At 47.2% G+C, this 18,494-nt stretch overlaps 1 protein-coding gene across 6 annotated transcripts in view; it reads left to right on the top strand.

Moving 5' to 3' along the window:
• The window catches only part of Snx29 (sorting nexin 29), a 474,149-nt gene continuing 455,655 nt past the window's right edge, over positions 1 to 18,494 (top strand). For all 6 annotated transcript variants that reach the window (XM_076577840.1, XM_076577839.1, XM_076577843.1 and 3 more), the window contains exon 1: positions 1 to 91. In XM_076577840.1, coding sequence (XP_076433955.1) covers positions 85 to 91 — 7 coding nt within the window. In that variant the 5' untranslated portion in view covers positions 1 to 84. The remainder of the gene's footprint in view (positions 92 to 18,494) is intronic.

Here is an 18,494-nt window from a genome sequence, read left to right as displayed (position 1 = left end):
CTCCCGGTCCGTGAGGAGCTCGGCGGCTGCAGACGCGGCGGCGGCGGCGGCGGCACGGCAGGCGGCGGCCTCGGGAGCGGCAACATGAGCGGTGAGTGGCGGCCCCGCCGCTGTCACCGCCCGGTGGCGCCGCTGCAGCCGCACGCTCCGGGCCCTGTGTCCCCACACCCTGCGACTCCCGCAGGGTCGTTCGCCGGCTCCGCAGCCCTGGCCCTGGGTCTGCTGCACCGCTCTCACTTTCCCCGGGCTGGCGCTCCTGTCCCCTCGCCCCTTCTTTGACAGCCAACTCCCAGAGCAGCGCTTGCTGCCCAGTCCCGCCCAGGCTCTCCCAGCCCGCCGATCCCCCTGGCAGGTTTCCACACCCCGGACTCTCAGGTCCCTGGTGCGTGCCTCAGTCCCTCTTCTTCCGTGGCCCGCCTGGGACCTAGTTCCAGTTACCGGCCCCTGGTTTTCAATCATTCTCCGGTTCAGGTCTCTTATCCCTAGTGTCTCCTCTTTCTCCAAAGGCAGTGAGCATCTCTAGACCCTGGGTTTGCTGGCCCCGAACCCCTGTCCACAGCAAATCGGAGCGGCAGCTCCCGGTCTCCTGAGGGCGTGCTGTGGACGCTTTGTCTTCGGTCCCTCTTATTCCCCGCACCTGCGTCCCCAGAGCCGGCCCATTAGTCTCGCAGCTTCCCTCTCCCGGCTGTGTCTTTTGCATTTGGGCTGTTGGTTCATTCTCGAGCTCTCTCCATTTCTTCCCCTAGCTCATCGTTTGAGGTCTCTGGTTGTCCTGAAACCCTTCCCTTCTTGCCCAATGCCGAACCTGTATGGGGCAGATGCCTTGCCCAAGCCAGTACCACTGGCGGAGAGGTGGAGCGGGTGGGGAGGCTGGAAGGGAGAGGAAGATGGGTGTGGACTGCACGTGCTCAGTGATCCTGAAGTTTAGTCCCTTGAGTCTGTGTCTCCATTCCTGTCTCCCTCTGAAGAGTCCTGATGCAGTTTTGGTGCTAAGTCATTCCTGGGTGTTGTATGTAGACATGGGAGTGACTCAGGAAAGCCTTGTGTTGGCTGTTGACTCTCTTGCTGGACACAGGGATCTGCATTCCCTTAGGAGGACCCGCCATCCCACATAGTTTGTGTGTGTGTGTGTGTGTGTGTGTGTGTGTGTGTGTGTGTGTGTGTGTTTCCCTCACTGTACAGTTGAATTTTAGAGTCCCTGAACCCAGTCCCTAGCCTTTCGTTCAGGAGTTTTCGGGATGGAGAGAGTGCTAGGACAAAGGAGAGTCTTTATTTTTAGCTTTGAAGTTATTTCTGTGCATTTAAAAAAGGATGTTAGATACTTTTTGTTATTCAAGAGCAAGGTTTATGATAAGAACTGATGGTCTTATTTAAGGGGCTGGTGGAGGGGTTTCCTTGGGGAGGTACTTGCATCTGCTAAAGCAAATCATTGGATCTAATTAAAGTTTCAGATCATTGAACGCTGATGATACACAGCAAAGATTTGAGCTGCCTTCCACCAAGAGGTATTGGAGCCCAACATACTGGGTTCACATCCTGGTTCTACCACATACAGCTGTATAATTTTAATTAATTAATTCAGTATGTGTATGCACGTGTGTGGGTGTGTAGGTATGTTTGCCTGTGCACGTGTGTAGGAGGGCCAGAAATCAACTTTGGGTGTCTTTCTCTGTTGCTTTCTCCTTTATTTGTTGACTGGTCCCAGAGCTCACCATTCCAGCTAGACTGTCTGGCTCTAGAATCTTGGAAATCCTCCTGTTTGCCCCTGTCCACCAGTGCTGGACTTACAAAAATGCATACATGCCAGGCTTTAACGGTGGGTGCTGGGAATCCCGACTAAGGTCCTCTTGCTTAAGCAGCAAACAATTTACTGACTGAGCCATCCTTCCAGCCTTTAAAGCTGTGTAAGGTTGAATAACTAACTTGGAATTCTCAGCAAAGTGAGGATGCACCATAGCATCTACCTCCTAGACCAGTAATGACTGAGTAATGACTGAAGGTTGCTCAGCTACACCAATGGGTGATGAGCCTCGTAACGGGGCTCATTATTAGTGTTTCCATAAAGGTGGAGTTGGGCCTGGGGACAGGCCTGCTTCTTGGCCCATCTGGGACAAGGGTGGAACTAGGCACCCTGAAATTCTTTGGGATGCTGAGGAGTAAACCCAGAGCCTCATCTATGCTGACCCTGGGTGCTCTCACTGAAGACACTCTTAGTCCTCACCTTTCCCTTTTAATGTGACCAAAGGGCCTGCCACAGCCTCAGATTTCTGGAGTGGAAACTCTTTTGCTTTCATTGGAGGAGGAATTGAAATTGAGAAACCAAAGGGAATTGAACAGTTTATCTTTGAAGGAGACACATAGTATCAAAACTCTGCCTCAAGCACTTGTATCGGGTGACCTGAGTTTGACCCTGGGCTCCGGGTGATGGAAGGAGAGATCTGACTCCTGCAGGCTGTCCTCTGACCTCCACAGAAACACTGTGGCATGTTGGTGCACACACAAAATAAATAAATAAAAATGTAACAAAAATTCAAGGAAAGTTTCAGCAAGTTTTTTAAAAAGTCATTAAGTCAAAAGCCAAATAAATCACACGCAAAAGGAGACTGGAGCAGGAGCCTCCTCACCTCATCACATCCGGTTGTCCTACTGTGTGTTTCCTGTAGATCCTTTGTTTTTGTTGTTTGTAACTAAGTGCAGTGTCCAGGTTCCATGGCGGTGCCATAGCATGGATTTGGAGTTTATTCCTTTTGGAAATATTGCCATTGATTCAGAAGTGGTCCGCCGAGGGTGAGCAGAGAGTCCGTGGTGTGTGTGTGTGTGTGTGTGTGTGTGTGTGTCTGTCTGTCAAACCCAGGCCCCAATCACATGCTTCGTACCACGTCCACGATCAGGGTATTTTTAATTGTTTCTCGAAGACTGTGGTTGAAAGTGGCCCCGCCCCCGCCATGGGATTAATAATTGATGCATGATGAACTTTGAGTGCAGGAGAAATTTCCTTTCTTCTGTTCTCAAGTAGGATTTTCTTTTTTCTTTTTTTTTAATTAATTAATTAATTAATTTTATTTATTTATTATGTATACAGCATATGTGACTGCAGGCCAGAAGAGGGAGCCAGATCTCATTACGGATGGTTGTGAGCCACCATGTGGTTGCTGGGAATTGAACTCAGGACCTCAGGAAGAGCAGTCAGTGCTCTTAACCTCTGAGCCATCTCTCCAGCCCCTCAAGTAGGATTTTCATGCCAGGTGTGTGGTGGTGGCTCATGTCTGTAATTGCAGCCTTCCTAGCACTCAAGGGATAAAGGCAGGAGGATTGCTACAAGTTTGAGGCCTGTCAGGTCTATAGATCAAAGATCAAGTTCTCAGTTAGCCTGTGTTACATGGTGTAAAAAAAAGAAAAGAAAAGAATATTAAAACATTTAAATGTGGAATTGTATAATGAACTCTGTTATCACACTGCTTTGATAGTTGCAGCTGGTAGCTAGTTCATCTGTATCCCTGACTACTTTCTATCCTCTCCCAAGTACCACTCCATTTCATCGGCAAATACTTTTGTGTGTATTCTATCACATTTAAAAGGAATTCATTTTGTGATCATATAAGAAACCAGTGATACCTCAATAGCACCAACTGTTTAATGTTCAAGTTTAAGTGTTTGCCTTATAATTGTTGTTTCAAGTTGTAATTTTAAACTCAGATCTAAGGGTGGCTTGTCTTTTAAATTATTTAGATCTTTGGAAGAGATTTTAGTTTTTTTTTTGTTTTGTTTTGTTTTGTTTTGTTTGTTCTTTCGGTTTTTTGAGACAGTGTTTCTCTTTGTAGTCCTGGCTGTCCTGGGCTTTGTAGATCAGGATGGCCTCGAACTCAGAGATCCACCTGCTTCTGCCTCCTGAGTGCTGGGATTAAAGGTGTGTACCAATACTGCCAGCTTGGTGCAAAAGAGATTTTAAAAGTTTATTTTAGTGCTGTGACAGATTGTACAAACCTCACTGTGACCAATATTAGCAAATTTTCATTGCCCCAGAAAGACATTCTGGGCCCATTAGCAGTTGCTTTTCATTCCCCCTCCCCTCGGTCTCAGACAACTGATCTATTTTCTGTCTCTGGATTGTTTTTTCTTATTTTTTTCCCCGACATTGTCTTATGTAGTCCAGGCAGGTGTTGAACTTACTATGTAGCCCAGGATAGCTTTTACCTCTGATCCCCCTTGCCTCTGCTTCCCGAGTGTGGGGGTACACACCAGGGGCTCTGGATTTTCCCACTGTTTGTATTTCATATAAATGAAACCATAGAACTTTTGTTTTTGTTAACTGAGTATAATGTTCTCAAGGTCCAGCCATGGAGTAGCCTAATCTGTAGCTTATTCCTTCTTGTGGCCAAGTGATGCTGTGTTGTGTGGGCATTGCTCACCTGCTCTCTACTCCCCAGGGGGTGTGGCCAAGTGATACTGTGTTGTGTGGGCATTGCTCACCTGCTCTCTACTCCCCAGGGGGTGTGGCCAAGTGATGCTGTGTTGTGTGGGCATTGCTCACCTGCTCTCTACTCACCAGGGGCTGGACTTTGGGTTGTTTGCACTTGGCTCTATGGAGGTTACTGCTATGGAAGCTCACAGACAATTTTGCGTGTGGGCCCAGTGTCCATAACTTAGGTTAATGTAGGGAAGAGTGGCCCTGCTGGTTGTATGGAACCACCTGAGGAACCTAATCTGTTTTTCTGCTCACATGCACCATGAGGGGTTCTGGTTTCTCTAGTCAGCTCCCATCAAGTCTTTGATAGCCTTCTTTCTAGTGGGTGTGAAGTGACACTTCTTTGTGGTTTTGATTTGCATTTTCCCAATGACTAATCATTCTGAGCATGGCCTCTTGTGCCCATAGGCCAGCTATATATCTCCTCTGGAGAAATGTTTGTTTATATCACATCCATGAACATTTTTTTTTCATTTTAATATTTTATGTGTATGGGTATTTTGCCTGCATGTATATATGTGCACTACATGTACGCCTGGTGACCCAGAGTTCAGAAGTGGGTGTCTGATTTCTTTCTTTTCTTTTCTTTTTTTTTGAGACAGGGTTTCTCTTTGTAGCTTTGGAGCCTGTCCTGGAACTCGCTTTGTAGACCAGGCTGGCCTCGAACTCACAGAGATCCGCCTGCCTCTGCCTCCCGAGTGCTGGAATTAAAGGCGTGCACCACCACTGCCCGGCTCATTTGTCCATTTTTCAGTTGAGCTGTTTGTCTCTTTTTAATGTTGAAGTGCCAGAATTGTATGTTATTCCCAGATACAGTTCCCTTATCAGTATGTTTACAAAACTTCTCTCCCATTTGTCTTCCTATTTTTTTTTTTAATTGAGATAGGATCTTATGTTGCTCAGGCTGGCTTTGAACTTGCAGTGTAGCTGAAGCAGGCCCGGAACTCTTGATCCTCCTGCCTCCACCTCTTAAGTGATATGTGATCATAGGTGTGAGCCTCCATGCTGAGCATGGTTTATTTATTTTTTACTTTTTTATTATTTACTTGTCATGCCATCCTTTGAGGCACAATGTCTTTGTGTGCGTTTGTGTGTATGGAGGTCAGAGGTCAGCTCCGTCTTTCTCAATCACTTTCTCCTTTTTTTTTTTTTTTTTTTGAGACAGGGTTTCTGTGTGTGTGTAGTCCTGGCTGTCCTGGAACTTATTCTGTAGACGGAGTTGGCCTTGAATTCGGAGCCTGCCTCTGCCTCCCAAGTGCCACCACCACCCTGTTCTCCATTGATTTTTGAGACTAGCTCTCTTACTGAAACTTCTGTTCTCCAATTAAGCTAGGTTGGCCATCAAGCCCCAGTTGTCTGCCTGTCTGCCTCTTCAACACTGGGTTCAAGCACCACCAAGCCTGTTATTTATTGTTATTATCTATCTATCTATCTATCTATCTATCTATCTATCTATCTATCTATCTATCTATCTATCTATTTGAGACAGAGTCTCAATTATGTAGCCCTGGCTGGCCTGGAACTCACCACAGCGATCTGCATCACCAGCGCTGGGACTAAAGGCATGTACCACCATGTGTGGTTGGCTTTGTTTATTTATTTAAACAATGTGGGTCCTTGGGATCAAATTCAGCTTCTCATGCTTGCACAGGAACCTCCTTTCTGACTGAGTCACTCCCCAAGACTTCACAGTGACTTAAAAAAAAAGCGCGTGTATGCGCGTGCGTGTGCGCGTGCCTTTGTGTGTGTGACGGTGCACATGTGGAGAGCAGAGGACAACCTTGTGGAGTTGATTTTCTCTGCTCACCTCTCCGTGTGTTCTGGAGCCCACCCTCCATTCTCCAGACCTGTACAGCAGGCCCCTTCACTCCCTGAGCCACTTGGCCTGTCCACAGTGTCAGTTTTGAAAGCAGTGTCTGACCCAGGCTGACCTCAAAGTCCAGATATTCCTACCTTGAGATCCTTTGCCTCAGCCTCACCAGGGATACCTGCTCAGAGTTCCCTCCCCCAAGCTGTCTGCAGTTGTCTTTGAAGGAAACGTGCTCTTTTGTCCTGTGGATTCCTTGCAAGGATTTTGCTGGTCTCTTCCTTTTGGTGTGGCTTAACATGTTTTTCAGTTTCTTGTATATCCTATAAATGAGCCATGAGGCTCTGCTCTATTCTTGAATTTAAAATGTTTGAGTAGAACAGAGATAAGATGGGTTTAAGGCTGAGAACATTATGTGCAAATATCCAGGGAAGTGTAATGGACTGGATAATGCAACAATTAGATAAACACTTATCACCAGGCCAGAAACAATGAAGATGCCATTGGTGGGGAATGTGTTAATACCATGTGTTATGGCCTCATGATAGGAAAAAAACCCTCAGAGATGTTAAGGAAAGTATAGACTTATACACAAGTCACTGTGTATACATTAATTGAAACATTACTGTTCTGCTAGAACAGGATGGAGCTGAAGATACTGTGACTCCGTTGGTCGAATCCCTGCCTAGCACGCATGAGGCCCTGAGTTTCATCTCAGCCCCGCATAAACTGGACGTGGTGCTGCACACCTGTAATCTCAGCTCTCAGGAGGTAGAGGCGGCAGGATCAGGAGTTCAAGGGCATCCTTGGCTACATAAAGAGTTTGAAAACAACCTAGGTTACATGAGACTTTGTCTCAAGAAGAAAAAACAAAATATGTAGGGTATAGAATTATATGTAAAATATATGCCTTGATGCAAATTAACATATACATCCAACACAGCCGTTGTGGATTTACATTTGCCTGTAGACTTAAACAAAATGCCAGAAGGAAAGATACCCATCTGGCAGACCAGTGTGGGCCTCTTTAGGGAGAGAGGGGTCAGATGTTTTCCTGGAGAACTCAGTAGTAGGAACCATCCACTGTTAGCCTCTAGAAGAACTACACGTGGAAGCCCTGGTGCTATTGTCCATCAATAACTATCCTCTCAGGAGTCCCTGAGTGGAAGCCATGGTGCTGTTGTCCATCAATAGCTATCATCTCAGGAATTACCACATGGAAGCTTTAGTACCTTCTTCCATCAGTAACTATCCTCTCCTCTCAGGGTTCCTCACGTTAGAAAAATGCTGGGATCCCTGTATCCCTGTGTGAAGGGTAGGGAAAGCCAGGGCCTGAGAAGCCACTGAGCCTGACTGCTGCTCCCTTCCTCAAACTCCTATGTATCTTGGCAGTATCTTTTTTTTTCCTGAGACAGGGTTTCTCTGTGTAGTTTTGGTGCCTTGAACTCACAGAGATCCACCTGGCTCTGCCTCCTGAGTGCTGGGATTAAAGGTGTGCGCCACCACAGCCCGGCAGTGTCTTCTCTTTCTGGAAGGTTGAAGGGCACAGTTTCTCTCCATAGCTGTGGGCTGGGCCCTATCCAGAAGTGACTTGTTCTTGGAATAAAGAAGCAGCTGAAACACTGACTGGAAAAAGAATGTGGTTTTTACTCAAAGGCTATTAATATCTTTCCTCTTCATGATGTCACAGGGCTGGTGTGTTATGGTAGAATGTTAGTGTTCCGGTATCAGAAGTGCTGTAACACCGTTGCAGTTAGTGGCCCAGACTAACGCCTCTGACCACTCCTGCTGCTGTGTGGCTAGGTTCTGAGTGCCTAAGGAGAGCCAAGTTCTTAGCACTCTTGGAACTTGATACCAAAGCTGGGTGTGGTGGTGGTGCACATTTTTAATCCCAGCATTTGGGAGCCAGGCAGAAGGAGCTCTGGGAGTTGAGGCCAGCCTGGTCTACGTAGCAAGTTTTAGGCCGGCTAGGGCTGCCTGATGAGAGACTGTTTCAAAGTGGGGAAAATGCCATAGAGAGGGTGGTTAGGTGAAAAATGTCTAAAGGATCCTGAAATGAAGATATTGAAAGAAGACTGAAGGACTGTTGTTGTGATGTATTGTGAACCCTAATAAAATTTGCCTGAAGATCAGAGAGACAAAGGAACAAGCCACTGCCACATCTTACCTCTAGGACTCCTCAGCCTGAAAAAGCTTTCAGTTCCTGTCTCCTCACACCTTACACACATTTCTCTGCCCAGCTATCACTTCCTTCCTAGTGCTGGGATTAATGGTGTGTGTGCTTCCCAAATACTGGAATTAAAAGTGTGAGATCTCAAGTGCTGGGATTAAAGGTGTGTGCCACCACTGCCTGGCCTCTAGGTTTAATCTAAGTGGCTTGTTCTGTTCTCTGATCTTCAAGCAAATTTTATTAGGGTACACAGTATATTACCACAGACTGTGCTGTGGCTCATTTTATCATTACCATAGAATTTTTGTTTTGCTTTCATGTCTGATATTTCCAGAGAAAACTGTTCCGTGGACTGCACATTGGTCACTGTTATGGGCTGCACAGTCTTCCAGTCATCCATCGTTTTGATGTAGCACACAGTTTGAACTATGGGTTGTACCTGAGACTTAGCCGGCTCTCCCTTCCCCAGCCCCCTCTCCTTTCTCCTTCTTTTGTGTTGGGTTAGTGGTGTGCAGGGTAGGGTGGCCTTCCTTTCTTTGTCTTATGTCTCTGGTGATTTCCCAGAGGTGGCACTGGCTGTCTAGTGCGAAATGCTGTGAGCTGAGGGCCCAGGGCCAGTGCTGGCAGGACACTCAGCGCGCACTCTTGGATGGCAGTGCAGTCTGTCCCTTCTCACTTAGCAAAGGGCTGTGTGGCCTTGGTGTCTGTTGAAGTAGGGTCCGCTTAGGGACATGGGCTTTGCTGGGTTGCTGAACAACTCATTGGCCAGGTCTCTCTTCATGGAACGTGGCAGAAGTTGTTTAAGCTAAAACGTGGGAATATATAGAGTTGCATAATGGAAAGATTTGGGGACGTTTATCTGGCTTCAGGCTCAGTTGGATCAAGGTGTTTAGGGAGTCTGCAGGATTGTGCTGTGTACAACTCTCCTTACAGAGGCATCCTGGGAAGATGACACACCAGTCAAGAGTACTCCAGGGAAAGTCCAGGCTTGGCTGACCAGGGAAGCCATCCTGGAACTCCCTGTGAATCTGATGGGCCAGATCTGTATCATGCACTTAGCCTAGAGGAAGACCTCCCAGGGTGTGTGTGTATGTGATATCGGAACAGAGACTGCAATGGGGCAGGATTTGCCTAGGTTTTGATCCGGAGCAGCTGAAAGGGCTGGGGGATGTCTTTTACTCAGGTGGAAAGGCTGTGAGGGGGGGTTTGGGGTGAGAGGTAGCCTGTGGAGGTGAGGATCCCTTCCGTGGCTCTGATTTCCTTCCACTTTGCCACTCAGGAACCCTCATGCTTGCCCATCCCCATCCCATTTATCTGTCTTTTCTCTTTAAAGTTTTATTTTACATTTTAAGATTTGTTTTATGTGTATGGATGTTTTTTGTGGATATGTATCTGTGTACCACATGCGTTCCTGTACCTGCAGAGGCCAGAAGAGGGTGTCAGATCACCAAGAACTGGAGTTACAGACAGTTGTGAGCAGTCATGTGGCTGCTGGGAATCAAACCTGGTCCTCTGGAAGAGCAGCCAGTGCTCTTAACCACTGAGCCATCTCTCCATTTCATTTATCTTTCCTTTTTGAAACAGTTTCAAGTGGCACAGGCTGGTCTTGAATTTGTTCTGAAGCTGAAAATGACCCTTGAATTCCTGATCTTCCTGCCTCTAATTCCCAGTGCTGTGATTACAGGTGTGTACCTGCAATGTGCTGTACACATGCATGATCTAATGATTCTGGGGATCAAACTCAGGCTTTCATGTGTGGGAAGGCAAGCCCTGTTTCAACTGAGACACTTGCCCAAGAGTGGGATGGCTGGGTCTTGAGGTAGTTCGATTCCTAATTTTCTGAGAAACCGCCATACTGATTTCCACAGTGGTTGTACAAGTTTACATTCCCACCAACAGTGGAGGAGTGTTCCCTTTGCTCCACATCCTCTCCAACATTGACTGTCATTGGTGTTTGTGATCGTAGCCATTCTGACAGGTGTAAGGTGGTATCTCAGAGTCATTTTGATTTGCATTTCTCTGATGATTAAGGATGTTGAGCATTTCTTTAAATGTCTTTTAGCCATTTGAGATTCTTCTTTTGAGAATTCTCTGTTTAGCTCTTTAGCCCATTTTTTAATTGGATTGTTCAGTGTTTTGATGTCTAGTTTCTTGAGTTCTTTATATACTGTGGAGATCAGTCCTCTGTCAGATGTGAAGTTGGTGAAGGTCTTTTCCCATTCTGTAGGCTGTCTTTTTGTCTTATTGACCATGTCTTTTGCCTTACAAAAGCTTCTCAGTTTCAAGAGGTCCCATTTATTAATTGTTGTGCTCAGTGTCCGTGCTCCTGGTGTTATATTTAGTAAGTGATCTCCTGTGTCAGTGAGTTCAAGAGTACTTCCTACTTTCTTTTCTTTTAAGTTTAGTGTAACTGGATTTATGTTGAGGTCTTTGATCCACTTGGACTTGAGTTTTGTGCATGGTGACAGATATGGATCTATTTGCAATCTTCCACATGTTGACATCCAGTTATGCCAGCACCATTTGTTGAAGATACTTTCTTTCTTTCTTTCTTTTTTTTTTTTTTTTTTATTTTTCGAGACAGGGTTTCTCTGTGTAGTTTTGCGCCTTTCCCAGGACTCACTTGGTAGCCCAGGCTGGCCTCGAACTCACAGAGATCCGCCTGCCTCTGCCTCCCGAGTGCTGGGATTAAAGGCGTGCGCCACCACCGTCCGGCGAAGATACTTTCTTTTTTCCATTGTATAGTTTTGGCTTCTTTGTCAAAAACCAGGTGTTCATATGTGCATGGATTAATGTCAGGGTCTTCAGTTCTATTCCATTGGTCGGTATGTCGGTTTTTATGCCAGTACCAAGCTGTTTTTATTACTGTGCTGTGACTTTTAATGTTCATCACCAAGCCCAGCTTCTCCAATCCGTGATAACAAAAATAAGAAACAAGAACAAGCGTTACCGCATGCCCCTTTAATTCCAGCACTTAGGAAGTAGAGGCAGGCTGAGCTCTATGAGTCTGAGACCAGGAACACAGTAAGTTCCAGGCTTGCCCTGGATAGTCTCAAATCAAACAAACAAACAAAAGCAAACCCAAAACAACAACAATAAACCCAGCCCAGAAGTCTCCAGGGTCCTGAGGATGTATTTCATTGTAGAGTGCTGGCTATGGAGGAGGTGGCTCTGGGACTGATTCTCAGCATCTTAAGCTTGCTGTCCCAACATGCCACAGGTAGAAATGAGGACCAGGGGGTCAAGATTATCCTCTGCCCCTCCAGTTCTGGCCTATTTGGGCTAGTGAGACCCCATCTCTAGAAAAAAAAAGTCTCTGTCCCCTGCTGGTTGCTCCCTGGGAGTCGAAATCACCCAGTTGAGAGTGTTATTTACACCTACTCCTGAGTAAGGCCCCTCAACACTTCCTTGAGTCCTCATACTTGAACAGTGTGTGCTTTTCCACAAGAACCCGGACTTCCAGCATTGACAGGTGCTCCCCCAGGTAACTAGAAATGTGTAAGAGGGCACAGGGTGGAGCTCAGTGCTCCTTTCTTTGGGGCAATCCTCCAGTTGTTGTTCCTTTGGATTGAATTTTTTTTTTTTTGTTGCTAGTATTTATCTGTGGCAGTCCTACCCATAAAATATTTTATCAATATGACACAGAGCTAGCCTTCATTTTAAATTGAGCAGCCATTTACAATGTGTGACCATCACCTTTGTCCTGTTATAAAATGTTCTCATCACTCGAACAGTACCCCCTCCAGCCCCTAACCTCCCCACCCCAACACCTGGCAACTGTCTGTCTCTCTGCCTCTGGGTTTTCTGTCTGTTCCTTTGAGGAGGAACAGTTTGAGGAGGATAGATCAGGCTCTCACTTTCTCATCCTGCCACCAAGATGACAGTGTGACCTGTTAATGTTTGAACCAGCTTGAGTGGAGATGCTGGCAGAAGTTTTTGTAAAAATTTATATGGGACCCCTAGAAATCTAAACACTAAATCAAACATTTATCTCTTAAGGACAGGAACAAGGAAAGGCCACAGGGGGCCATCTGAACTGGGTTGTGGCATTTCACATGAACATTTGACCTCTTGTATGGAGCACTGGAGGACATTCTCTGGGGTGCTGGGGATGGAACCCAGGGCCTTTCCTGCACCAGATGTGTTCTGTCACTGAGCTAAGTCCCTTCATTTTGAGACCTTCATTTTGATGGTGACCGAAGAAGAAACAGGAAGCTCTGTTCTGGCTCATTGGCAGTGCCGTTAGCTGACACCGTCCTGGAGGTAGCAGGGAGACTAGGGTTCACCTCTGCAGTGTGACTGAGACGTGGCTCAGGGTGCAGTGGGCAGGTATTGCAGGCGTTCTGCAGACAGGTGTGGTGCTAGTGTAAGTGTCTTCTCTCCCAGCCTCAGTTCTGTCTCTCAAGTGGAGCCCTTTCCCCCCTTGGTCAAGGGTTATGCAGATTGGTCATTTATTGACCTAGCCCACAGCTGGGGCTCAGGAGATGCGGTTGACTTGATGCTCTTGTGGGGTTTTAATGCTGAAAGCTGGAGGGCTTCTAGGCTCTGATGCATGTGTGCGTGTGTGTGCGTGTGTGCGCGTGCATGCATGTGAGCTCACACACACGCACACGTACTGTATTCTCTGGTTTGTCACTGGAGAAGGTGAGAGAGCACCTTGTGTTTCTGCCTGACTGTTTGCGCAGGATCCTCTGTCTGCAGACTGCAGGGCTAAAGGCACACAATCTCATGCAACAACCAGTGTCCAGAGAAGGGAAGTGACTGCCCTGTCACATGGCCAGCAAGTGGCCTGGCTAGGATGAGGACTTATGTCTTGTGACTTCCTGATGAGTGTTCCTCCCTTCTTTGCCACGGGCCTCTCTCTGTACTTCCTGCTGCTGATATGTGGAGCCACCTGTGCATCCTGCATCTTGGAGACTCTTTTCTCATGTCTGGGCAGGGATAAGATGACCACAGGTGCCCTGCTGAGGCTGATAGTCTCACTGGGATTCACGACTGTGGACATCACAGCCAGGCATTGAGCCTCTAGGCTGAGAGCCTCTTGGGTGCGTTTTCACCGGGTACATAAGGACTTGAGTTCAGATACCTAGTATCAATGTAAAAAAGCCAGGTGTGGTGGAGAATACTCATAATCTAAGCCCTGGGAGGCAGAGATCCCTGTTGCTCACTGAATGGCCAGCCTAACCTAACTGAGACCTGTGTGAGAGACTCTACTCTAAATAAAAACACAAACAAATGAAAAAGCCTGAGTAGGTGGCTCCTGAGGAATGAAACCTGAGGTTGAACTCTTGTGTCCAAATGCATATGCATACACATGTACCTGCACATGCACAAACATACACACCCTCCCCAGTGCACACAACTGCCTCCACTCCCTACAAATTACTAGTAGTGGCTGGGCATGTAGCAGACTAGTAGAGTGCCTGTCCAGTTAGATAGTAGAGATACTTTTCTTTTTTTCCCTGATTTGTTTTTATTGTATTTTAGTCACATAAGTTCCTGCTATGAGAAAAAAATGGTAGAAGCATTTCCAGGGTGAAGCTGTCATTTCTCGTTGTCACTGTCCAGTGTGAGGAGTTGTGAGCCTAGGACTTGGAAAAAGGAAGAAAGCTGTACTTTCCATTTTGGTGTTAGGAGGGAGGAGCAGAGACTAAGCCTTCTGCTAAGTGAAGAGAGGGCTGTGGAGAGGCACACGTGTGAAGGACGTGCTGGGGGCCTGGTGAGAATCCGATATAGGCCTGACCTTGCCAAAGCCTCTTCCAGAAAAAGTAATTGTTTTCTTGAGTGTCTTCATTTTATCTCCAGGCTTGGAGGAGGCAGGTATGATGTGGTGATTCCAACAAGGCTTCTGAGGGGCAATGTCTTTTATCAAAATCACGCTCACACCAGTTAGTGCCCAGGTTAAAGCAGAATCTTAGTGTCGTAGTCTGATTTGAAGCACCACCCTCTGTGACCAGCTGCTCTGCTGGCCTGTCTGATGGTCCTTCTGCCTGTCCCCACCCCAGCAGACTCCAGGTCCTGTCTGATGGTCCTTCTGCCTGTCCCCACCCCAGCAGACTCCAGGTCCTGTCTGATGGTCCTTCTGCCTGTCCCCACCCCAGCAGACTCCTGGTCCTGTCTGATGGTCCTTCTGCCTGTCCCCACCCCAGCAGACTCCCGGTCCTGTCTGATGGTCCTTCTGCCTGTCCCCACCCCAGCAGACTCCTGGTCCTGTCTGATGGTCCTTCTGCCTGCCCCCACCCCAGCAGACTCCTGGTCCTGTCTGATGGTCCTTCTGCCTGCGGCCACCCCAGCAGACTCCTGGTCCTGTCTGATGGTCCTTCTGCCTGCCCCCACCCCAGCAGACTCCTGGTCCTGTCTGATGGTCCTTCTGCCTGCGGCCACCCCAGCAGACTCCAGGTCCTGTCTGATGGTCCTTCTGCCTGTCCCCACCCCAGCAGACTCCTGGTCCTGTCTGATGGTCCTTCTGCCTGCCCCCACCCCAGCAGACTCCTGGTCCTGTCTGATGGTCCTTCTGCCTGCGGCCACCCCAGCAGACTCCAGGTCCTGTCTGATGGTCCTTCTGCCTGCGGCCACCCCAGCAGACTCCGGGTCCTGTCTGATGGTCCTTCTGCCTGCCCCCACCCCAGCAGACTCCAGGTCCTGTCTGATGGTCCTGCCCGCCCCCACCCCAGCAGACTCCCGGTCCTGTCTGATGGTACTGCCTGCCCCCACCCCAGCAGACTCCTGGTCCTGTCTGATGGTCCTTCTGCCCGCCCCCACCCCAGCAGACTCCTGGTCCTGTCTGATGGTACTGCCTGCCCCCACCCCAGCAGACTCCTGGTCCTGTCTGATGGTCCTTCTGCCTGCGGCCACCCCAGCAGACTCCTGGTCCTGTCTGATGGTCCTTCTGCCTGCCCCCACCCCAGCAGACTCCTGGTCCTGTCTGATGGTCCTTCTGCCTGCCCCCACCCCAGCAGACTCCTGGTCCTGTCTGATGGTCCTTCTGCCTGCCCCCACCCCAGCAGACTCCGGGTCCTGTCTGATGGTCCTGCCCGCCCCCACCCCAGCAGACTCCCGGTCCTGTCTGATGGTCCTTCTGTCTGCCCCCACCCCAGCAGACTCCAGGTCCTGTCTGATGGTCCTTCTGTCTGCCCCCACCCCAGCAGACTCCTGGTCCTGTCTGATGGTCCTGCCCGCCCCTGCCCCTCTAGTCTTGGAACATGGGAGCTGAGCTTTTCTTGCCTCAGCCTCTCCCCAGCTGTGGGCTCTTCCTGGAGTGCGCCCTTCCATGGCTGCCTCTCTATAAAGGGCTCAACTCCCATGTCACCTGTGCAGAACCCCCTCCACTGCAGGCTGTCATGGTGTTTTCTGTCTTCCTTCACGGCTTCATTGTTGTAGTGTTCTTCTGGTCTCTCTCGCCCTGCTCATGATTTGTGTGCTCATGTGCTGACCTCCTCTTCCCAATCCATTCAGCTCCACGAGAAGATGACTATACCACTTCACTCCCATGTCTCCAACACTCCTTCCTGGTGTGGCCCAGGGTAGAGTCCACTGCAGTTCTGTTCCTGTTGTTCAGAGCCACTGCTCTGTGGCTGGGGCATTGTTTTCCACAGCTTACTTGTTGATTGATGCCCCCCGGCCTCTTGTGGGTGGCTATGCTATCTGTTAGTGGTCTGCCTGGTGCTGAAGGCCTCTTGCCCCAGACCTTCTTAGTGGAAGTTATGTGTGTGTCTTGTTCTAGTGGGAATCATTTGGGAATTCATTTGACTGCAGAGTAACAGCTCAAGCACCAGTGGTGTCTTTTAATGGGTGAGAATTATTTGTGGTATTGGCTTAGCAACTCACTGCTAGGCACACAAAGGTACCAGGAGGTTCCTTTGTGGTTCTCCTAGCTTTTCATTTGGTCATGTGTTTATTGCGGCAAAGGACTGCTCTGGCTCTGTGCAGGCGCTCATGACTCAGGCATGAGGATGGAGGAAGGAGCGATCTCTTCATACTGTTTCACAAGGGACAGTTTATTGGAGCCTCCGAGCACACGCCTGCTTGCTTTGCTTTGACCAAGCTGTTAACTGTAGCACAAATTCTAATTGTTCTTAATAAAAACCTGGAGTCAGATATCGGAGTAAATGCTGAAAGATCAGAGAGACAAAGCCACAGCCACCTCTCACCTCACCAACTCCTCAGCAGAAATGACTGAGCTCCTGTGTTCTCCTGCCTTACATTCCTCTCTCAGCCCAGCCATATCACTTCCTGCCTCCACCTCCCTAGTGCTGGGATTAAAGGCGTGTGGCTCCCAAGTACTGGGAGCAAAGGCATGAGACCCCAAGTTCTGGGATTAAAGGTGTGTGCCACCACTGCCTGGCTTTGCCCTCTGGTCTTCAGGAAAGCTTTATTTGTTAGAGCATACACAAAATGTCACATTTCCCCTTTTTTGTCTAAAATAAAAAAGGTTATAACTAATATAAGAAAAACTATACACAATAAGCACAATAACTGTATACAATATATAAATTCAAGAATTACATTAACCATGTCCAATCCATTAACATTTGACAAATTCAGAGAAAATACTCCCATTATTTATTCTATTTTGGTGAGTCTAAAGTGTTGCACCTTCTAATTTACTTTCTGTCCTAACTTGTATTACCAACTCAAACTATCTTTTGATATCTCTCAAACTTGTATGTTGTGTGAATCTTAAAGGTTCTTATTAATAAAATCAAACCTGAAGCCAGTATTGGGGTGAATGCTGGAAGACCAGAGAAGCAGAACAAGCCACAGCTTCCTCACCTCGACAGTTCCTCAGCTGATCCTGTTTCCTCAGACTGGAAGCTTCTGAGTCCTCAGCCAGAATGAATCTCAGCTGAACTGCTGCTCAAAAGCCTAAAAGCTTAACCAGACTAGTTTCTGGTTTTCACGCCTTTTATAACTTTCTACTTCCTGCTATCACTTCCTGGGATTAAAGGCTCTTGTTACCATGCCTGGCTATTTTCAGTGTGGCCTTGAACTCACAGAGATCCAGACGGAGCTCTGCTTCTGGAATGCTAGGATTAAAGGCATGTGCAACCACTGCCTAACCTCTATGTTTAATATTATGGCTGTTCTGTTCTCTGACCCCAGATAAGTTTATTAGAGTGCACAATACTTTGGGGGAACACAATATTACCACATTTGTACACTTTACACCTCTTTCGTGAGTTTCTCTTCTGAATTTGTTAACAAGGAAAACTATAACTATTTAGTCTCCAACTCTATCAGAGATCCTAGAAGGAAATAATATTTACTGAGCAAGCAGGAAGTGCAAGCAAGCGACTTCCAAAAATTGTAAAACATGACAGGAACAATGGCTGCCTGGACAATCAACCAAGGTTTCCCTGCAACACTGGGGCATCCATCTTTGGCCTACAGGCCCAACATATCTGACAGATTTAACTGTGAATTAGGATTTTCTGAAGGGCTGTCCTACCTTGTCTTGGCAAAGTTTGGCAGTCCTTTATTTTGTGTCCTGCTTGTCCATTTTGGACACAATACTGTCAACAGTCGAGGCTAACTTTTGCCACAAAGAAAGTAAACTCCATAAGGAGTTTCTTCAATGTCCATCATCTTCTCTGAAGTAGATTGGTGCTGTCAGGATCAGACATGTCTCACTGTCATTAAAAAACAAAAACAAAAAACACCTATGTTATTAAAACATCTTAATGCCATATTCTGTAGATCTCTGAAGTATTTGAAGACGGCCTGTCTTTCTAAAATATATCTGTTTGACTTTGAAAACATACCTAACATGACTACATGTTTGATTGTAGTGACTAACTTACTAACTTACATTTCCTTATATCCTAATTAGTTTGTAATAATAATTTTCAAGGACTAGAAATTTGCATTACATTGTTAAATGAGTTATATAGGTACAATACCTTGAACAAGTTTAAAAATGTATGTAGAGTATGTTCTAACAAAATTAATCACAAATTTGTATCAATATACAAAATTTGTATACAATATACAAAAATCCAATCCAATGTAAAATATTTAAAACTAGTAATTGCTTTTTAAAAGATTCAGTAATC

Source organism: Peromyscus maniculatus, chromosome 8 (assembly GCF_049852395.1).
Source record: "Peromyscus maniculatus bairdii isolate BWxNUB_F1_BW_parent chromosome 8, HU_Pman_BW_mat_3.1, whole genome shotgun sequence".
Lineage (NCBI taxonomy): Eukaryota > Metazoa > Chordata > Mammalia > Rodentia > Cricetidae > Peromyscus > Peromyscus maniculatus.
The sequence above is the reverse complement of the archived record's forward strand: the minus strand, read 5'-3'. Positions and strand labels throughout refer to the sequence as shown.